At 44.0% G+C, this 23,529-nt stretch overlaps 1 protein-coding gene across 1 annotated transcript; it reads right to left on the bottom strand.

Moving 5' to 3' along the window:
* Positions 1-7,109: 7,109 nt before the first annotated feature.
* Positions 7,110-21,249, bottom strand: hs3st3b1a (heparan sulfate (glucosamine) 3-O-sulfotransferase 3B1a). Its single transcript, XM_037089507.1, has 2 exons — positions 20,183-21,249; positions 7,110-8,980 (listed from the first exon to the last, which is right to left on the bottom strand). The coding sequence occupies exons 1-2, from the start codon at positions 20,665-20,667 to the stop codon at positions 8,362-8,364; spliced, it is 1,104 nt and encodes a 367-aa protein (XP_036945402.1). The 5' UTR covers positions 20,668-21,249; the 3' UTR covers positions 7,110-8,361.
* Positions 21,250-23,529: the final 2,280 nt, after the last annotated feature.

Raw genomic sequence — 23,529 nt, 5'->3', positions numbered from 1 at the left:
GAGTAGCTGAGCACAGAAACATTTAAGCGTCTGACGTCAGTGTGTGAATGTGTTTACCACCTGTCACAGTGTAGGCCAGTAAAGTTTTCAGTTTGTGAGACCCAACATTTCCCCCACGAGAAAGCACCTGGAGACAGTGGTGACCAAAGCACCCTAGCATGCGTAATGTAAATGTAAATGTAATCAAACTAAAGGCTGCATTCAAAGACAGGTGTTGTCTGACCCATTAACACTGAGTAATAATGTGGTATTGACATCACAGCTGGTGAGATCCCATCATAAAATCTTTTCTTCTCTAGATTGAATTAGAAATTGTAACCAGTACATGACACAAGCACCAAACGGCTTATCAGACACTGCTGAAAAAATCCTTTGCCTCAAAAACTACGAGATAAATTAGAATCACAACGATGCTAAACGACACATCTGCCAGGATTTCTACCCTGAAGGTGCACCAAGAATGTATGAAGACACACAAAATTATTACTGTCACTTGACGTACCTGCCACAACCTATGAGTCCAATGAAAAAAATATATATATATCATAAGAAATACAACACACTCAGGAAGAGGGAAGTGATGCGTCTGTATCGATGGGCGATAAACACTGACTGGTGCAGCCGCCGTCTTGGGAAATTTCCAGCTCCATTCTGGCATCGCCTTAATTTTCATTTAATCCCAGGAGCAGAAGTTTAACGAACCAATTAATTGTGAAATCAGATTAAATCCCTGAAAGCCTGCAAATGATCTCGGTGTGAAGTGTTGAAGTGTTTCTCCGGCGCTGAAGGCGCACACATTATTGTCCCTCATTAATTTTTATTGTAGGATCTCTGTTAGAAGCCAACAAGTCCTCGAGTCGCAAACTCTTCACACCTTTTTTATCCTCGTCCATAGTCTTAATGAAATTCCACAGCATAACTTTATTAAATATAATCCCATGGGGGCTTGTATCTGCTGTGTCCAGAAGCCTCTATCCTGTAGTCAGAAGCTCTATTTTAGAAATATCCTTATCTGTGACACACATACGTACAGATAAATGTAACCGTCTGACCCCGAGGCCAGCTCAGACAAGACTAGGCCTTCCACTCCAGATTAGACACCAGCTGAAGGCCAAGGATCCCCCCGCTCGGCCCCTCAGACAGACGACAGACCCCGCGACAGACAGTCCAGTCAGTAATCCTGAGAAGGGAGCTGCACATCCCTGACCCCTCAAAGTCCAAATCTTGGATTATGAAGGTGACATTGGTCCATAGAGAGTAGGGGGCTCTACACACCTCATTACAGAGAAAGCAGGATAAGACCGGAGAAGCACTGAGACGTCTGAGCTGGTCGGGGTCACAGGTGGTAGACCACGAGCAACTAATGCTAATTACAGATTCCTGTGAGATGTCATTTAAAGGGACAGTTCAGCACAAAATCAAAAGTGCACATTTTTCCTCTTACCAGTGTTGCCATATATAAATGTAGTGTGGCAAGAAAAATGACAGCACAGGAAAAAAAAAAAAACTCAGAGGGAGCAAAGTGCTGCAAGATGCTGCAAGATTACAGATATCTGCAGGAGTTTGAGGGACATGGTTGGTGTTTGAAAAAGAGAAAACATACGTCCATGTTAGGAAGACTTAAATCATGAAAAGTACGCTGCGAAGAGCAGAAATCTGTATTCCCTTTCAGTTTGTATGTATGTATATTTATTCCTTAATTATTTGCATGAAATCAGAGATGGGAAGGAGCTAAATATGAAGACATCGTTACTGCACGTAATACTTGGTTTTTCATGTATCTGTGCTGCTATTTATCTTGTCTTACATCTTCTTACTTTTCCTGTTTGAACACAAATATCTGTACTTTCTTCTCCTTGCATTTTATTTTCAAAACAGGCTCATTACAACTTTCAACATTTCAGGTGAATTATGGATTATTCTTATTTTCCAACATTATGAGACTGATTTCAATTTCTTCAGTGTATATCACAACCGGCAGACGTAGCGAGATGAAATGATGTTGATGATGTAAGAACACGTAAACAGAGAGCGAGACTGGAATGGGGAGAAAAGGTTTGTTGCTGCTAGAAATGTCCTTCAGAGGGATACTCTACATTTCAGAGCCTGTAGTTTCTTACTTTTTCTTGAGTAAAGACTTTGGATCAGTACTTCTGAGTCTTTTTTTCTTTTTTTAAATCTGTTATCTGTACTTGTACTGGAGCTTACAGTGTGTGTGCTTCTGCCCCCTCAGAGGAGAAACTGGCTAAAGTGTAAACTTAAAGATAACACAACTGATTGTGGAGAATTTCCTGGACTCACATTAGATTACCCGGCCTGAATTATTATGTCAGCCTGCCCCTTGCTTCCTTCTGTGCAGTGATATGGAAAGAAAATAGTTACAACATGAAAATGCTCACAACGAGGTTTGTGGATTAACATGAGTAATCGGCTCATGATTTCTGAAAAGAGAGGCAGACATCTTTAAATCTTTGCAACTCACACCAAAATGGATTTAGATCGACAATAGGACTACAGCTTAGAGGGGGGAAATAACGATTATTTAGTGGGGAACTGTCCCTTTAATGGAATAAGGGCCTGTATAAAATGTGTTGAATCAGATAAGCTGAGCTGCTTATGCTCTTTAATGTGCCTCGACAGTAGGGAGATTGCGTTTTGCGCCACAATCCCGAACCAAAAATGTTCTTGCGTTCAGGGACTCTCTGAGGTGGAGTGATAAAGTCCTTACAGTGGCATACCACCGGGATTCAGAGAGGACTGGTCTGGCCCTAATGGACAGTCCAGAGTGGTACCAGGCAGGCGGGCGACTGCAACAAATAGTGCTGTGAGACCACAGGCAGGATGAACATTAATGACAGGACAGTCTGCCCTCAGCTCCGTCCTCCAGGGAGTCTCTGGTTACAACACGAAGGATTTCACTGGTGATGATGCAACTTCCAGTCTCAACAGCAAACACCACACTGTCTGTTGGTGTTCATCCCCCGAACAACACGGACTGATCGGGTTTTATGTCTGAGTGCAATAAGACAAATTTTGGTGAGTCAATGAAAAGAAAAACGCAGAGCGACTTCAAAGCTCGAATTAACTGCCATGTTGGATGCCATATGTGAGGCCTCATAATCTTATTGGACAAAGCCAGAAGTCCTGATCCTCTGAGAGCACAGAGGAAATCAGCTGGTGTTCAAAAAGGCTTTAAAGACAATGTACAGAAAGGTTTTGACTTCCGCACACTCGAGCTGCTGCAGAATCACAGCGTTAAAAACAAAGTTCCTCTGGAGATGAGATGAAAACATCTTCGCGTGACATTATCCTGGCACACCACCAGGAGTAAAGCTATGCTAATGCCTGAAGGCTAATTAGAGTCGAAGCAATTACAAAAATCAAGAAATGTGATTAAAAAGAAACAGGTCTGATGACTTTGTACCCATCTGTTCCAGCCTATCAGGAGATACAAACATGCCACAGATGAACACTGTGAACGTGTTGGAGAGTTGATTACACTCACAGCTGAGATGTCACCAATGTTAGAGGACAACCGTAACAGCGCTCGTGTGAAAGTGCACCAAAGCATTTCATTTTTAGCTTTCATGTTCAAGTGGAATGAGTGCTAATGTGTGTACAAATGATGTAGCACTGTAAGCTACGCTGTTACAGTAAGTACAGTAACAGTAAGTGCTTTGATGCCATTATCACGGGGGGATTACTCCTCCCTCTCGGCTCCATGAATAAACATTTACACACATTATGAAAACACTGTTTTACACTGATTCGTCCTGAGCCCCGGAGCCGTGATACGAGACAAGATGAAACACTTAGTTTCAGTAGCGCACAACAAAGTTTGGACGTGAAAAGCTCTGTTGCATCGGAAGAACAGATGCCGGAGAAATCTGCCTGATTGTTTCGAGGGGACGACATGTTGAGAGATGTTCAGTTGCGCTCCGTGTTGTGACAAGTTGTTTTGTCGACATGCAGCAGAGCATTCACAGCTCCGGCTCCTTGCCAGTGAGGAGCTGATGTACGTTAACAGTGCGTCACAATCTGACAGCGCTGAATGCAGCACTTAGTTTTGACCCGACAAGCCCGAGGTGTGGCCGTGTGTTCTGCGGTAATGAGTAATTTACGGTAACATCTGCCTCGTCTCACAATATGAATTCTCAGCCCGAGTTATGTAAGTCAGGTTGGTCCCACACGACGCTGAGAAGCCCCTTTTATGGAGGAGGGATTAAATCTGGATTAGCCATGTCAGCACATACATGTCAACCGCAAGTCTACTGTCTCAGATTAATGCTTGCCCTTGCTATCGGATTAGGATTAGGGTTTAAACAATGCAGAGGGATTAAGGGACAGAGAGGAAGGCAGTTGTCTTATTAACCTCTGAAAGTTTAGCTAACAATGCTTATCCTCGAGGACTTTTCTGTCTGGTTTTCTGTAGGTGTTAGTTCGGTCCTTGAGATCAGGCCGTCACGGTCCTTGAAGATGAATACTTCCATTTAAAGAGGCTTCAGCTGTTCTGGAAACATCACTTCCTGTCGGTGACTCAACCGAATCAACAGTGTTGAACATTTGCTGCTCTTAATAACCTTTTTCTCAACCGTCACGATGTGCAGATAATAAAAAATGAGCTCCTCGCAATTTTCAGAACAAACTCGAGGCTATAAATACGAACCCATTCTTCACGTCAGACTCCTCATCCTGTTTGGTTCTGCCTGACCTTGTGAAACAGCTCGTTCAGTTCACAAGAGAGCAAAAAAGGTCAGCTATCCAAATATGAAGAGAGAAAAAAAGCTCCTTTAATCCCCACAGGTGCAGGAGGTAATTTACCTGAGTGATGTCGTATTCTGCAGGACTCAACAAATTCAGCTCTTTATAAGACGTTTGTTATAGTCAAACACAGAAGTGTAAGACTTGATATACAAGAGTAATCATGTCCAATTCTTTCAAATACAGCAAAGAATATCCACTTATTTGAGACCTGCAAAGAAACTCCCAAGACTTCTTTAAAAACCTCTCAATTGTGTGTGTTGTAGAGTTTGGAGGAACATTGTGAAACACTAAACATGACAAATTCTTAATCATCCACACATTCCTGTAAATTCGGCATTGACCGAAATCCATTAACTTGTTTTCTTTCCTTGTAAAAACTGTCAGTTTGACCTGACACCACTGTATCAGCCTGTCTGCTGTTTCCGTGTGCAAAATGTCTTTATCCTGCCAACATCTAGCAACAGTTAGAGCTTGCTTTGAAGCTATTTGAACGAACCGTTTTAACTGATTTGACCATTTTACCTCACTTTATGAAATAAGACAACATTTTATTGAAAGTAAACAGTAATCAATATTCACTGCTTCTTGTCGCCTGCAGAGAAATCCCCAGAATTCCTTGAAAAATCACTAAACTTTGTGAGATGCCGAGGCAGGAGAAAGATGTTAAAATCGGGTCTAAACAGCCTCAAAGTTGTTGCAACTAATGTCACGTAAAGGCTTAATCAATAACATCACAGCATGGCTTCAGGAGCAAAGTCCTTAATCACTGATTCGACAGCAGTGACTCAGCACACAATCCCGTGGATGAATGACTTAAGATCACTTCAGCAGAGAGACCCAACATGTGAAACTCACTTCCTGTGTGACTGACATCTTGGCAGAAAACACAGACTTGTCTTTGACATCACAATGAGGCTACAGTTCATCCTGCTGCCGGCGCCCAAACTCCAAACTTCCCTACATTTGTTCTCTAAACCAAACACTCCGGCTGTCATACAGTGTTTTATTTTGCCTCACTTTTTATTGAGCAGCTCTGATTTTATTCCCCCGGTGGAAGCTGCCAAGTGGATGTGTGAAGTCGCTTGATGCTCAGAGCTGCCAGGTGTCTATTTTCCTTGTCTTCCCAACCTTCAAACAGCAGCAGCCTCCCTTACAACAGCCTGGAGGGATGTGTGCTAACAGCTATTCCCCAGTTGGGAGCCTAGCAATTACAGCACCCCTCCTCTATCCCTGTAATTGCAAAGGGAGCTGCTTCCTGAGCGATCAGACAAGCAAGCCTGCCACCAGGGAGACCGGCCTCATCACCTCTGGCAGCCTCAGGTAAATGAGGGTGTTTTTGTTGGGGAGTTAAATAAAGGTTGTTAATAGAAGTGGGCGATTCATATCTGGCCGTGACCTTTCGCTCTGCGGTTTGTTGTGCTGCATGATGGATGGGACAGGTCGAGCTCGAGGCGGAGTGAGGCAGGAGCTGCATGACGAAACATATTGGCAGGAGACTGCTAACTGCTTCTGGAATCAAAACAAATGCATGCATCGTGTAATTATGTGACTGAATATCATGTCATCAGCAGCACAATCAGCTCTACAATCAGGAAGTAGTGCAAGTCGTCATCCACCTGAGCACATGAACACGGAGGCTTGAAACCCGACCTCACTTCATATTGAGGAGTGTTAAGTGTCACCCAGGGACATGAAGGAATTCCAGTGTTTTTCACAATAACGTCTCTCCAGATGAGAAACCTGATACTGTGTTGTGTGTTTGTGGGGGTCATGGCAACAAAACCCTCATAGCGGTGGCAGCAGGGGGGGCTGAGACAGCTAATGGTAGTTAACAGTGCTGAGCTAATTAGCCCGTTAGCACAGTTAAGTGCAAGAAGGTGATTTAGACACAGCAGTGTACCTTTGCCCTGCGGGGATCCAGAAATCTGTGCAGGTAAAGTGGAGGCGGTACATTAAAGAGTCATACGAGTTCATTTAAAGTGACAGTTCTTGCAAAAACCCTTAAATATAATACACATCTTACCTGTCGTGCTGTTGATCCATCTAGATTGTTTCGGGCAGTTTCACATAGGAACTATTTTCTTATAAAACTGAAACAACCGTATCAATGTGCAGAAGGAAGTGAGCACCTACATGGACGAGCGGTGATCAAGGCTGCATGGTAGTTAGCTTTGTCAGCCTGACTCGACCACGAGAAGATGCACATTTCCTTCATATATAATAGAGATATATTTAATAAGACATGAAACTGCTAAGAACACTTGAAATGAACAAACAAATAAAACAACATAATCCAGTCAGTGTATTTCTAAATGTGGCTGAAGCAAAAGATGGGAAACCGTTCATGATTTTGGTAAAACATTTTTATTTCTTACTTCATAAAAACGACACGACTGCACCTTTGTAATCCACTTCTCACTCGTCTAAGCTGCTTCATTTTCACGTTTTGTAAAGCATACAGCATAGTAGTGCCTCAACTGCGGGGTCGCGGTACATCGTTGTGGAACGACGTCTGTTAAAATGCTGACGAATGTTTCTTTCATAGCAGGTTGACTAAAACTCAACCATGCATGACTTTTAAATTAAGGAGTTTTGGTCCGAGGATTGTTTTATTTGAATTCTCTTCAGCTGCGACTGAAAAATAAACTCGATAAAGATTTAGAGGACTGCTTATTTTCTGTCAGTTGGATTAAGGGTCATCATCAACACGTCTCGTATCACCTGTGGTGAGCTGTACAGGATGATCAATGGGAGCCATTTCAGGACAGATCGATGAATGCGATTAAGCCACATGAATATTTTTTTAAAGGAGCATGAACTGATCGGGCGTTATGAAGCCTAAGCAGCGGGTTTTTCAGATAAAAACATCCCGAAGTATCGTGACGGGACCCTCTATTGGATCCAAATCAACATTCCTTTGTAGAAACGGTATAAATAGTGGTTAAGTCAAAATATTGCAGTGGAAATTCGTATTATTATATTAACTTGGAAGTTGGCTCAAGGGTCAGCCATAAACTTACGACCATTAATGGATCCATGTTTTATTGCGCTGCTCCAGAGATCAAGGCAATGCCATCACTCAGGTCTAATTGACATGATGAGGAGCTATTACTGTATTGATCCACCTGGCAAGTGGCACTGGATCAGCTGAGGCCCGTATCGACCTGACTAAGTGGGTCCACAGACCTCTGAGGGTCAGGCAAATGTTAAGGAGATATTAGCAGTTGTTTGTAAAGTTGGATCTCATTCAGTTTAAGGTGAAGTGAGAGCAACATTTGGAGGAAAAGTCGAAGGAGGAGATATCCACTCGAAGCCAAGGGGAAGAAATAAAAAAAAAGAAGAAGGATACCGACCCTGCTCAGAATACCCGTAAAAACATTGTGCTTGTACAAAACTGTTCATGAGAATTAAACCTGTGTGTGGTAGAGCACGAAGAAAACTGGTTAGGCAGCTTAGTGAGTTAATATCGTAACAATAAATTATCATAAAATAGACTTCTGAACTTTTTACACACCACCAAATACTGTACAACAATATCTCTAGAGTGATCAAATAAAAAATCACAGACGAGGGACCAGCATGAGTCCATCACATCCGTCAGTCCCAGCCAAAGTCGTGACCAGTCATCTGGTAAAACTTGTTATTAAAGGGTTTATAAAAGTCCCGTAGCCGCTGCACCACCTCTGGGTCAATATTCGGATGGGTCCTGCCTTTGGTTTTGCCCAGGCAGTGCGGCTTGCTGTTCCCTTCAGGTCTCTTAAGGCAGGGGAAGCCCTTTGCCGGGTTAAAGTGGAAATGCTTCTCCGTGACCACCCGCCTGAGTCCAAGAAAGTCCTGGACGCGAGCCATCTCACCTGCGGGGTCGCTAATCAAGCGCTCGCCGCTAACAAACAGCAGCTGCTCCATGGGGAAGTGCTGGAGCCAGCGCTCCAGGTGCTTAGCGTACATGCCGATCTGAACGGCGCTCCACGTGGTGTCGATCAGACCCGCCGACATGTTCTTAAAGGTCAGGCTCTCGAAGGACGGGATGTCCGGCTTCTTGGAGCGAGTCTGGGTGTAGTCGGAGATGGCCCGTGTGACGGGATCCCGGACGACTACGATGAGCTTTGTGTCTTTAGACATGGTGTAGATTCGAGCAGGGACCTCCTTGGTGACATAGTAGCTGGGGGTCTTCTCCATCGTCAACTGGCCCTCTGACGACTTGGGCATCAATTCCCTGCAAAGGACACAAAAACACAGATTTACATGTGCGCTGCAGGCACAAAACAAACCCTATTCATCTTTGTGAGTCAACAAACAACTTTGAAAAGCTCCCCAAACAGGAAGACGAGGTTTTCAGTGACAAAGAAGCTCTGTGGCAGGTTTAAAGCACTGTCAGGCAGGAGCAAGTCAATCATCATCAACGAGACAATTGTAGACGTCACCAGCAACATTAGGAGAGTGTGTGAGTGTACCCAAAGTGACAGGAAGTGGCAGGGAGAGCAGGAGTCCTTTCAATCATCCCTGATTGCATGTGTACACAATACACAGTTCGTGGCATGTTCTAAACCCAAACCCTGAAGGAAGACGTTCATCTCCTGCTGCTGGATTTAATCTAACTAAAGACCTCAATCCCCTCTCAAAGCCCGCAATCCTCACATTGAAATATTCCACACCTTCATTACATCATACAAAGGGCGGTTTAGCTGTGAATAGGCGGTATTACGCTTCTTAATGTCGTGCCATGGCTGCACCTTCCTCCTCATATTTGTCAGTGATTTTGAGTCAGATGTGAGGGGTTTTTTTGGAGAGGGCGTCCACTCCTGAGGAGAAAAAATGCAAAGCTGTGGAGCTGTCTGTTCCCATAACTGCATATTCTCCCTGACCCTGGACGACTCCGGTTGATCATAATATAGCCTGTTAACTGCAGCCCCAACTGGATAATGGCTAAAGTGAGCCAAGGGGGATTAGGACTAAGCCAAACACGCTGGAGCATTAGAGGCTGGTTGACTGCCTCGTTGGCTGGCTCGTCTCTGCAGAGAGAGGAGGGGAGATACGAGGCCGCGACGATGAGACTTAATCCCTGAAGAAACACAAGCGATGGACGCGATAACACAAACTCCTGAACCACTGAGTGCAACACAAAGTTACATTCTGTGAGTGTGCCAAAGCCAATCACATATATTTTGTAGTAATTCTCTCCTTCCTGAGGGTTTCATATCATCGCTAAAAGAGATTTTAGGGGAGTTTTTCCTCACTTAAATCGAGGATCTAAAGACAGAAGATGTTGTGAACTGTATTCATGTGTGCGTCACTTTTGTGTTGCGTCTGGTAATGTCGGGGCTTATTCATTTTTTAATTGCTGTAATTCAGAGAAAGCAAAATGTCACTCAAAACTGCTCAATACTTCAGTAAATGTACTCGTTAAAGTTAATTTCCACCACTAGCTAACTTCAATCAGAACCAGCCTGCAGCGTTATTTTTCTCTCACCGGACAAACTCTTCAACCTCGTACATCGGTATAAGTAACCCCAGAAAATCAAGTAAGCTCTGATTGCAGGCGTTTTACAATTGCACTCAATCGATCTAACATCTGTTGTATATAAACTAATAGACAGTTTAATCCCAGTTAAATAAAACTATAAACTTTTCACTAGCTGTGAACACTTTGAATAAAAGGTGTGGCTGCTCACTTCCAGTATGAATTATGGAGGTGCACCGGGGACGAGCTCAGACTTTCTTCTTCTTCACTTCATATGGTGTTTTTGTAGCCCAACAAAGTAGCATTGAGGAGATTAATTTATTAACTACAGCAGAACACACTGTTTGGTCCCTGCAGTCCCTGGTATGGGAGTATATCACAAACTGGTGCAGCACATGTCTTGAATGCAGAAGCAGTGAAGATGGAAATCACTTCAAACCCAGTTGTGATGTCACAAGTCTCCACAGGCCTCCGACGTACCCTATGCTGGTTTAAGTCCGTCACTCTTGAACTGCTACAGTGTTCGGCGATATTGTCATGTTTTGATTTTGTTAGCGGTTGATCTAAATGGAACAACGGGGAAGCGGAGGAGCCGTGTCATTAAAGTGATCACAATAATTTCCAACCATCTGTTGGTACACGAAACAAGGAGCTTCAGTATTCCTGTCCAAGCCCAACAGCTTTCATCTTACAAATTGATGTGGTGGAAACGAGCCGAGGAACATGCTGGAAGTTTGTTTTTTTTTTTCTTTTTGACTGTGGGGGAAAAAAGCTGTTGTGATAATGGGAAAACTAGGTATCAAGCATACCTCATTACTGCCATACAAGCACACACAGGGTTGTGTTGTGTTGCTTCTGTGGTTTCATCACCTGTGTCACCTGCTCTGTCCTCCCTTTCTACGGAGGCTACGAGGTCTCACACATTTGTTCCACTGCCTCAGAGCCTCAGCCAACCATTCAGTGTGGTGGGGAAAAACCACAAACCTCATCAAGGTAATAGGTACGAGAGGCACAAACAACTCTATCAGAGCCCCCCCTGCAATTATCTGCAGCATCTCTTGGATACACACAGGCGAAGCGCTGTAGGCCTTTTTCACGGTTCCTCGAGGGACATGAAAACTTACTACCAATCAAACTTTCCACTTAGTCCCTGAGCAAAACAATCTGTGTGAGAAACACATGCATTATTCATCTTAACGACGAGAGAGCCGGAGAGGGGAGAGCGTCTCTGACTGAGCCGTGAGTGAGAGAGTCGCCTTAGGGGGGCAGATGTAGCAAGCTTTCACAATTTGTTCTGCTTAATAAACAATGTCGCCTGGAACCAATAGGTTTCAGTTCATCCTCATCTATCAGTCAGCCACGCAAAGGCGTCATCAGTGAGCTTCAAGAGAACTGGGTAAAAAAAAAGAAAAACGTCCTGTCACTAACATTGAGCCACCGCTGTGACTTTTGCCCCTTCATGAATTTTGCATGTTTGACTCCAAGAAGCTCGAGACGCTGCTTCACTCTCAAACTGCAGCATCTAAGTAGGCCCTAAATGTATTCTCAAAGCAAAGACTCTGAGCTTTGGAGAATTCCTACCTATAACTGCCTCACTAGAAATAAATCGATATTGATGCTTCGGCGTGCACGCAAACATCCTCTGCCCTCTAACCTGTCCTGGTAAACTCGCAGGACAACAGCAGGGCCGAGGAGATAACGCTGGGAGGCAGAGAGGAAGGAGATAAAGCAAGAGAGGAAGGAGTAAAGGGAGGATTAGATGGAATCAGGTGGAGGATGGAGGACGGTGGAGGATGACCCCACTGACCCACAAGCCTAAGTCCAAATTTTAAGTCACTGACAACTTTAAATGCTGTGTGTGCGTCCTGCAGCACCTCGACAGCGACCTTCAGACAGATATTAAAGAAACAGTTCACCCAAGAATGAAAATGCAGTCATTATCCATTCACGCCCAGGCCTGTGGAAAAGTCAGGTGAAGTTTCACAGTCAACAAAACATTTCTGGAGCTTCACAACAAAACAACTTTGCGGCGTTCTCCTGAACAACTGAAGTAGCCGAGGACATGTTTTAAAAGTAGAGGGCAAACCTCCGCCAAGGCCCACCTGTCCCCTTTATCCACAATAAACTTTCTCATACTCACTTATGAATACCAGCCACCTTAATACTATATGCCTGCTTCATTTCAGCAAGATCCATGAATTAGTACTGAAGAAATTGAAAATTAACAAAAATGTGAACACCCTGTCCTGGAAAAATCCTGGATCCGTCCCTTTATACGGATCCACAGCAAAAGTTAATAGGGGTCTATTCTGGACCGAGATCCATCTGCCATGCAACTTTGGTGGGAATCTGCTCAGTAATTTCTGTGTAATCCTGCTGACAAACCAAGAAACCAACCAAACATAACGTCCTTGTTGGAGGTAAAAACTGAAATCCACACTGAATGGGTCCTGGAAGACTTAGATTATGCCTGGTTACAACAAGCTGTATGGAGCCATTTTATGTTTGTTTTTACATTTTAAATCAGGTCCCCAGCTTCTTCAGTTGTTTAGGAGATTCTGTTGTTGACTACCAAACTTGTCTACATTTATAATTCAGCTTTAAGTCACTTTCTAATGCAAATGCTGTGTGTGTTTCCCTGCAGCAGTAGCACACAATACACCACCCATACTGCGACAGACAGATATTAATCCAGGGCCGGTGTGTGTTGTGTTGTGTCTGCCGGGCAGTCAGGTGTGTCCATTAAACTGGCTGCTGGCGAGACGGCGTTTGAAATCTGGTGCCTTGTTTACATTCACTGCTATCAGGAGGGAGGTTCAAAGGCAGGAATTTATAACGTCGCCGCGTGGATGATAACCCTCCGTGAGTTCACTGAGGTACAGAAGAAGTTCAGCGCAGGAAACTCCGACGTGACTCACTGGTTTTTTTGTGGGATCCGGCTCGACTGACTTTAATTGGCGTCTATGTATATTTTCAGCCTCTCAGACCGCGATGACGAGCGACCGCTCCAGAAAACAACCCTCAGCATTATCTAATGTCATGATGGGTCCTAATCTTAAAACGGAAAGAGGTCCAGCTACTCCGGGAGTCGTTCCTCTTCTCAAAGACAGGATGGGAGGTGGTGGTATGCGGCCACTTATAATAATCAGACCGATATACCGTGAGATGAGTTCCAGGCATGAATCGGAGAGGAACGCATCTTTAGGGAAGGTGCTGCTCGGTCATTGCAGCCCATCTTATCATGCGTGTGAAAGTCGTCGTCACCGCCGTTTACACTCAGGACCTTCATTATCTCAACAGCATTCCTGAACAACAATGATAGTGCAGAGAATGCCTTTTTTCCCATCCTCCATTATTACTGTCAATATGCAGAACTCAAGGCCACCTGGCTGTCTGATGGAGACAGGCCCAGTGTCTGAGGAGGAGGAGGAGGAGGAGGAATAGTGCATGAGCCATTCTGGTTTCTCTCACACAACTGTCAGCCTTACATTAACACATAACAGTCCTGACAGTCAGTTGTTTATAGAGTCAGCCTGCACTTTCTAACAGGGTGGTGCTGCTGGAGAAAAACGCAAACCAACAACGCTGAGCCGATCTCACAGGAGCGTTTTTATACACTCTGTGAAAGTGATCGAACAGTTATCGATAATGCATCAGTACGTATACGAGATTCTTCAACAGTTTGCAGTCTTTGTCAGTGTGAACAGATTGATTGTGTCTTGTCCTGATTTAGATACGAGCTCAGAGGGACCAATCAACAGGTATGACACTGAGTTTAAAGCTTAAATAAAGCTAAATGTATGTTGTGTATATGAACCTGAAGACTACCTTGGCTGGGAACCATCATGGAGATGCTGGACCAGTGACCTGATCTCCACTGAGTCTGTTTACAGGACTTGCAGTGCTACTGCACATGTGCAGAAAACTTTATAATCTGCCTCAAGTAATATCACTTAAACAGCAGTGAAACATTAATATAAGAGACTTTGCTGGGGTTACCCACTGGAGCTTTTGGCTGCTTCGATATGAATTTCCATTACCAGTTTCATTGTGCCGAGCCACGCCCGGGTTTGACCCTCTTTCTGGAGTTGTGCCAGAGTGCACCTGGCCCACCTCCAAGCAGGCGACCCATGATGACCCCCGAGTGTCGCCAGACACGAGAGAATTTTGTTTTTTAAAAGTCTCGGTGTTTTCAGCCTGCAGTAACTTTGTGTCTCTGTGTTTTGGGGTTCAGTTTCTCTCCAGGCTCCTTGATCGTGCTAACAGATATCTGCTGTATTCTGCCGTTTCTTCATCTTCACTCTGAGCTGTTTTCAGAGGACATGTTACGTTACTACTGCTGAAAACTAACTACACTTTTATTGTGAAGAATCTATAGGAAATTAAACATGTTTGCCATCAAAGTGGTGAAGCTGTTCTTCGATAGTTCTGCTGGGACAAGATGTATTTGCAGTCGCTCCTTTCACCTCGACATGAGACGAGCCTGCCATCAGTTAAAGACACACCTTCACGCCGGTAGCCGTGTTGAGATGGAAATGAAAATCCCTGCCAGCACGTGTTCCTCTCTACTCAATGTTTCACAGCTGCTTGAGGCCACGAGCTCGAGTATACGTCTGTTTATTCTGCTGCATCCATCCAACGGTGTTACAGGAGCACAGATCAATATTAGCAGCAGTATTAAACCGTTGCCACAGGAAATACTGAACGTGTGACAAAGAGAGACACCAGCCGTCAGCTCAAACAACCTGAACTGATCAAACAAGGCCAAGTGAGCTGCAGTCAAGTTTCTCATAGAAGATAAAGCGGTGGAGGAGTTCTGAGCGAACAAAGAGACCGAAGATGCATTCAGAGAGAAAGTGAAAGAAAATCAGCGACAGCCAAGAGAAATGAGAGCGGAGGTGACTAATGCTGACGGGGTTTGTCATAAATAATTCTGGAATAACGTTTTTCTGATATGAAATGAGTGTATTTGTAACACTTTCATTTCAATTAATGTGGACAAATCCATGAATATAAAGTTAAAGTTTTAAATGCGACATGAAACGCTGATTCTTTGCATGTACGCGTGGTTGTTTCTGACTTTATATCACAGTTGGTACAATTAGATAATTCCCTGCAGCACTTGCTGGTCTGAGAGGATCAGCAAAGGAAAACAAGACTTCAAAGAAGCCAAACAAAGATGGCCGAGGCAGATTGCTGCTTTCTAAAGTTGCTCTGACTTGCTGTCAGTGAGTCTCTGCAGCGGAGCGAGAGGCAGGAAACAGCACATTCTCTCTGAAGATGCAACAAAAGAGTGCGATGAGGACGTCAACAACTCGAGGGGATATAATGGAGTGAACTTGTTTTGTTTCAGCGTTTCCAAAGTGCTGTAATAAGTGCTGTGGTTTGACAAATTGCCTCAAGCGAAAGCCCAGGGGGTTGTGGCAGCAAATTAAATCCTCCATCTCCAGATTGGAGAGGGGAGGTGCACATTATCAGTATTGACAACCTAGTGGACTCGTTCTTGGAAGGATGGCATCACTTCGGTCTATGGGAAGGACAGTCTGAGAGAGAGGCCGCTTCTCTCTCTGCAGGTGGAAACATCTTAGGAATGTTTGAAACAACAGCGAGCGTGCGTGAATTGTTTCTTTTGAAGCATCTCATTATCAAACGCGCTCATCCCTTCTTTTCCTGTCAGTGTGCTGACACGTTAGTTTAAGCCGGGGGATACCTATATCGAGAGTTTTCTCACTTACAACAATCCCCCTTGTGTCCTTGCGAAGAGCTGAAACTGTCGAGTAAGCGAAAAAGCCACCAGCGGACTCAAACGAACCTGCTCATGGGAACTTTTCCATGCTGGGATCGCTGAAAGTCAACTTTCAGCCCCCCGAAAAAAAAGCTTTAAGTGTAGCGAGTCTTTCTTTTTCTTGGGCAGGTTCCAGTGAATGCTCTTTCCGATGAACTCCTGCTGGGCTTCGTCAAAGGGCACTTTCACCCTTCTGAGCACATTTGCATACAAAGTGAAGGCAGAGAAAACATGTTTCACACTAATTGTCTGCTCTTTTATTGTCAGGGTTAATGCAGACCCCGGGGGTTCTTCGAGCATCCCCTTTCATTGAGCTCCATAATACTGTTGCACTTTCTAAAGACTCACTTTAAATTTACTGCCCTCTATCTGCCACTGGCCTGCAGTAAGCCTCCCTGGGGCTCTGAGGAGGATTACGCCGTCTTCTCTGACACCCTCAGTGAGTTAAGAAGGCCGCTCATTGTTCTATATATGGAACCTCAAGAGGAAAACACAATTACAGCAATTATTCACATCTACTGTATAGAAACCTAGAAGACCTTGATTTGAGCGTGCATTCAGTCGACGAGTTGTTAACCTGCCAAGATAAGACGTACGGGAGGAAGTTTTATTAAAGAAAGGCGGGGGCGAGGAGGCGCACCATCGTCTGCCTGCGCCTCTTTCGCTGCATTGTGGTCGGCGTCCTGCTGAGCCGGGGGGCCTCTCCTCTATGAGGGGCTCCGGCAGGATGGACACAGCGGACCTCCAAGCAGGATGGACACACCAATCACTGCAGATAAATAGTGCGGCACAACTCAATGCCACCACAGGAGCTGATAAGCCCACCCAGCGGACCGCTCCCCTCCCCGGGCTACTGCACGCCATTAGTCTGAGAGCGATGAAGTGAAACATATGGGAAAACAACACACCTCTGTCTGCTCTCGGCTCATCTTGAAGACTCACTTCTGATAAGAGCTGCAATGATTACGCGATCAAAAGAAAATTAATGGCTCGAATCTGATAATGAGTTAATTGTTTAAGTTGTTTTACTAGGGTTCTGCTTCTCAAATGTAAGAATTTTCTCCCTTTCTTTATCGTTTATGATACTGAGTGAAGAGTCTTTGTGTTTTGGACTGTTAGTTTGAGCACTTTGGGAAATTATGATGAGCATTTTTCACAATTTTTGGCTTTTTTATAGACTAAACAATTTGTGTATAAGTCATGAAAATAATCACTTCTGATCACACATTACACTGAACAAAGTTTAAAGGTGTAATTTGGCCAGAATTTAGCGTTTGCTCCAAAACTATAGAAGCACAGCTGCTTACTGCTGCTCACTATACTCTCTCCTGTATCTGTCTTCGCTGCCGTTAGCAAGTTGCTCAGTGAGCCGTGGCTAACACGCTGATGGGAGTCTTCCTGGATCCTGACCTGGGATCACAGGGGAAGTCACCGTGGGCAACAGAGTTCAACAGGCCTCCCAGTGAACATAACTGGACACCAGACTGGGACTTGTTGGAGTGTTTTCCCCACGAGATGCCGAGTTGACGCCCTGTGATGGTGGATAAAAGTTAATATTGAGTCGATGGTTACATCCGTATTTGTGAAATATACTTAATAGCTTACATGATCTGTTGTCCTTATCACTCAAATAACGCAGAAATGTTGTTCATGTGGCTCCTGAGACTGAACAACGTCATTTTGAAGACACCAGATACAGTACAGAGGCGATTTACAGAGGCAGAAGACATGGCAGGCATGAAGCGGCAGAGAAAATGCCAAAACTGCATGTAGAGTCAGAATATTTTCACATCTAATTCTGTGAATTGAGGATTTATTTTGGTGAATTTTAACCTTGAGCCAGTTAAGCTCCTTAGCTCAGTAAAAGTGAGAACTGTGAGGGTGTGTAGATGATTTTTTTTTTCAGTTTAGTGAGATAAATTAGTGTAAGAATATTTCCCTTCTTTAAATTGTGTTTGTTTATTTTGGTATTAATTTAATTTATTTGGTCTTTATGTAATATCTTACATATTTCCTCTTTAACGGGCTCCAAACATTGTGTGTGAACGCTCATTCATAAAGCCCGTATATGTGTAAAAACCCAGACATCCAACAGCGATGTGCTCGAGCCACAAAGCCATGTGAAGGTTCCTCAGAGCTCCACTAAATGATCATTAAGGGTGGACTCGGTGTCGTGGAGCTCTGCTGTACGGGGTCAATCTGTAGCACAGCGCTCTCACTGTGACAACTCAAGCCAAGTTGTTTTAATTAGCGCGATCACCTCTGTGGGAAGCGAAGCCTTCATTATACACGTCTGGAGATGAGAGATGAAACAGTTTCCCACATCCACTGTAGCTGCTAGCTTGGTATGCAGTTGCCTCTGTGAGCACGTAGCGTGCTACGTCTCAATTACACACGACGGCTTCTCGAGACTGTTACTCGCATCAGCATTTCATTTTCATTCATACATCGCCTGCTTGTGCATCAGTTGTGGGTCGTAAAAACAGCAGGACGACTCGGAGTAAAGAGATCTTTGAGTTGCACAAGTTGCTCAGTTTGTGGAGATGGACAAAAGATCTTTCTTTACAGGCTGATCATCCAAAAAAAAAAAAAGAAAAGAAAAATGTCCTTAAACCTGTCCGGAAATGCTTAAAGGAGCTTAAGCGAGAAGTCCTTTGAACGATGCTTCACTTAACCTATTGTAGCTGTATGGAGCCAGCTTTGAAAACAGTGTCTAGATCCTTTTGACTTCGTCTTGTTAATCCCTCAGCTCAGCCAAATGGACACTCAGAACAGCAGTATCTCTTATTATCTCTTATTCACAATGTGGTCGCTCTGATCTGAAGCATTCAATGCCACATCGTTTCCGGGGGGGGGGACATTTGGGGTACATAAAAAAAATCGCTCATTTCCAGGAATCAATCGTGCTCGTTGCTAATTTACACAACGAGGAGCAAGTTGTGTAATAACGCAGCCGAGTCAACAGTAAAGAGCTTTCATACTGAGATGTGACAGTCACCATGGCAGAGGACACAATAAAATGTTGAAGGTGTGAGCAGCCGCAGATCTCTGATCTCTGACGTCTTTTTGGATTGGAGATGAAAACAAATCGCTGCTGCTGAATCAGAACTCAGGAGCTCACGATCTTGATTCCAGCTCCTGGTTGCTGGAGGAAGATGGCGTGATGTAACTTGCTGACTCCAAACCATAAAACCACGAGACGTTTTCTTTGAACTGCGTCCAGAATTCAGTTCAGATTTAAACAGAAGCTCTGCGTTATCTTTTTTCTTTTTTTTCTTGTCAGACGGTCACTGGAGATCTAGATCCAAGGTGTAGATCCAGATGTGGGGCAATTTCCAGGAACTCTAAAGTGAAGGTCGTGCAAACAGGCAGGAAATCGATTGTACTTGTGAAAACGAACACGACAAACAACGTCACTGCAAACAGAAGGTTTAATGCTTTATATTATATAAGTGCTGCTACGCAATGGTGTCTCATATTTGACTGCCATGACCTGCACAGTCAGGTCCAAGTGTGACATATTTCACTCAAGTTTTCTACTCCACTACATTTTTAAGGCAAATATTCTGCTTTTTCCTCATGCAAGACCAATAGATGCATAATTATGTATCTTGAATTTTCAGTTTTATCTCTCTTGATAGCAGCATGTGACTCTTCTCTGTTCGACATCTTTAATCTGCTTTAGATAAACAGCAATATGGTGGAATTTAAAGTAAATTCACTTTCCTGTCTGACATAAATAAAAAATAAAGTCACAGCAGGTACGATTCTTTTTTAAAACTCCAGCAGCAGCAGGATCATTTCACACCTCATTACTTTATGTTCTCATTTTCTCTGGTCTTAGTATCTTATCTCTTCCCTGGAAAACTATCAGGTGATCTCACATCTTTTTGTTCTCTTTGCTGTTGCAGACTTAAAGCACCTTGTCGAGATGATATCATGCAGCCGGGGTGTAAATATGAGTTTAAAGAGGATAAACTTTAAAGGAGTCAGACACAAACATTAGATTTGGTTGAAGTGGATTAAAAAAAATAAATAGCTGCATGAGTTATTCTGGGTCAACCACAGCCAAGAGCCTCCATAACTGCACAAAATGCCTTTGAGCAAGGCATCAGAAGGGTTAAGAACAATGAAAGCGTCCCTCTCTGTAAGATATCAGATGGGTGTCGTACCTGTACCACTCCAGCCCCTTGTCGTAGTTGCGGTCGAAGAAGTGCGGCTCGGCTCCCACCGCCCTGATGTCCGGGTGCAGCCGCAGGAACTCCAGCAGCGCCCGGGTGCCTCCCTTCTTCACCCCGATGATGATCGCCTGGGGCAACTTTTTACTCTCCGACTCATTGAGGAAACCCGACATGGCATTATCATCCAGCGCCTTCGCCTCGCCTCTAATCTCATCCCACTCCTCTCCTCTGCTGTCCAAGTCGTTCTCGTTATTCAGGAGGTCCCTGGACGCACCGAGAGACGAGCCCCGGCCGTCAGCCTCCGCGTCGCTCTCGTGTCTGTACGCCAGGTTGGGCATCGTGGAGCAGTATCCGACGCAGCAGTAGATCATGTAGACCCAGAGGGACAGCATGATGCAGAACACGAAGAGTTTGTTCTTCACGTGGGATGATGATGGCACAACATGTAGGCTGTGCAGGATCGGACTATATTCCATAGGACCGCCGTGGAAAAGTTATATTCCAGTGAAGAGGCATGTTGGCAGCGGGCGCCTCACTCCTCAGCCATGACGCAAAAATCCCGGAGCAGCCGTGCGTAATTCTCCCCCCGCAACAAAAACTGATGCAGAACTGTGCGTCCACCTCCAACCTCCAACCTCCTGCTTCAACTCCAGCTCTGTGTGAGAAGTTGGATTTATATCTTTATTCTTAAAAGAGACAAAATAAAAAAAAAAGCTGAGCTCAGCTGAAGATCTCTCCAGGTGAGCGACACGCGCGTCAGGGAGCGAGTTCGACTCCCATCACTTGCTCTGAGTGTGTGTGCGCTCACACAGCAGCGCCAAGTTATCTACACCCGACAGCAGCGACAAGCGGGAGGCAATCTGAGGGAGCAGCTTCCGGTAGAGACCTTCAAAGTAAAACTGGTGTGAGACTGTAGCAAAGAAACGACTAAAAAAGAATAATTCCCAAACATTACACAGCGTGTTTTATTGTGTTTTTATACATTCATTAATTCCATGAAATTACCACCATGATGTCATTTTATTTTCTACAGAATAAACAATTTGAAGATGTTTTCATTGTTGATCAATCTGTCAATTATTTTCTCAATTCTTTTGGTCAATAAAATGTTTTTAAGACACCCAGTTTACTGTCGAGGAGAGAAACCAGACAATATTCACATTTAAGAGGCTGAATCAGAGAATATTGACATGTTTTTTTTTCTTAGAAAATCACTCAAACTGATAAATTGCCAGTAAGAACAATTGCTGATTAATTTAATAGCTGAAAAACTAAACCATCAATCAAATAATCATTCCAGCTCTGATGTTTATTACACTTATTAAGGAGCAGACAAAGAAAAAATAGCACTGTAATATGATTATTATAGGAAATTCATTGGTAATTGCTCAGAAAATTATTCAAAAAAATCAATCAGTTTTCAGAATAGTAGACAATTAAGTTGATAGGTGACAGCTGCAGCTCTTTAGGCTTTCAACCTTCTTAATAGGTAGACAGGAAGAAAAAAGTAGTTATACGACAATTATTTATTAACTGGTCATTCTTTTATGAATTTTATTTCCTTAGCATTTCGTGAACATAGCTACTATTTGTGTAATGATTACAAATATGTGCTCCAACAATAAAATCAGCGCAACACACATTGGTCTACATCTTTTATTAGCTTTTATCCCCCAGTTTAAAACATTTGACTACTTTTATTTTGAAAGTTGTGACAGTTCCGGTCTCGTTCTGACCGTCTGTGCGTGTTTGATGGAGTCTCAGAGACGCTGGAGGGCGGATGACTGCCAGTGGAGCTGAAGGATGCCTCCATCCTGAACAGATTTCAGTCTCTTACATGTCAAAAATCAGGAGACACTTTTTTTTATTCTTGTTGATAAAACTTTTCTTCTTCTTCTTCTTCTTCTTCTTCTTCTTCTTCTTCTTCTTCTTCTTCTTCTTCTTCTTCTTCTTCTCTGCTTTCTCCTGAAAGTCTGACACTAAACTTTCCCAGCATGCTCAGATCAGACACTTATTTGCATGTTTACAACTTAAACTGCTGCGGTTTGATTTCCTACACAAAGGTCACCGGCGGACAATCAGAGTGTGGCGTGACAGAAAGTGTGTGTCACGGATCAGCTGTTTCCTTTAACAGCCTCACACACTTCCTGCTGCTGTGGGAGGAACGGTCCAGTGCCTCCGAGTTAATTGGCCTCATAATCCTCCCCTAATTGCCTTTGTAATCATCCCAAACATTGTGGATGTGTCCGTGCTACGTAAACAAAATGTTATCGGAGTGTTTTAGGGACGCCTGTAAAAAGTTAATCATCCACTCTGCAGGGCCGTGTGTGTGTGTGTGTGTGTGTGTGTGTGTGTGTGTGTGTGTGTGTGTGTGTGTGTGTGTGTTCGCTGGAAGTTTCAGTCACGATGGAAAAGACGTGTGAATTCTCTAAAGGTAACAAAAGTTTGGTCCGTGTGTGTGTGTGTGTGTGTGTGTGTGTTGCCACCTTCTCTTGATGGCGGGTCAAAGGCCTCCGGTCCCACTGCACCCCTGAGCTAGCAGAGGATTAGCAGGATTACCCCAGAGCTGCCATGTCAGTCAGAGTTTCACCAGAGACAACCCTGCCCCCTTCATCTAAGCCCCTTATCTCATCTCTCAGACACTGCTATATATGATATGTGTGTGTGTGTGTGTGTGTGTGTGTCTGTGTCTGTGTGTGTGTGTGTTTTCTAATCCTTATAGTTGCATTTCCACAGTGCATGAGCAGCAGATAACCTGTCTGAGGGAACGTGTGCGTCGGGGGGGTTTTGGTTCGTAGCCCCGCCGTCACAGTTTGCCCTCTCGGCTGTGTGTGCAGACCGTGTTTGTCTTTGCTTTGTGGACTCTTCTGGGTGGAAGTTGAACCGTTGGGTTCAAGTGTTGTTGGAGCATTAACTTCATGTTTACTCTCAAGTCCTGCGAGGAGTCAGAACTCAGAGGATCACTAAAATGCAACTATTAGGTAATCGTAACAAAACTGTTTTGAAAGAGTTACAACATATTCGACTCACTTGGACCTTTTAGCACAAAACATTAGTCACAACTAAGAGTTTTTCTCACAAGTTCAGTCCGTCCTCGCCAAGTGTAAGCACCCTGCGGCGCTCTCATGCAGTTGAGTAATTTTACGAACAAGTAATGTCTCTCTAATAGATCCAATAATATTGTCTCTGGACGTGTTGCGCCTGGCTGAAGGACTCTGGATGGAAGTCTGATTCAAGCGAGAAATATGCAAAAGAATCCAGTCCTCTGGGAAAAACTCATGTTATTCCCTCCAGGACGGCAAACACATGATTTCTACAACTTAAAAAAGACGCTGCTG

The sequence above is a fragment of the Acanthopagrus latus genome, chromosome 23 (genome assembly GCF_904848185.1).
Source record: "Acanthopagrus latus isolate v.2019 chromosome 23, fAcaLat1.1, whole genome shotgun sequence".
NCBI lineage: Eukaryota > Metazoa > Chordata > Actinopteri > Spariformes > Sparidae > Acanthopagrus > Acanthopagrus latus.
The sequence above is the reverse complement of the archived record's forward strand: the minus strand, read 5'-3'. Positions and strand labels throughout refer to the sequence as shown.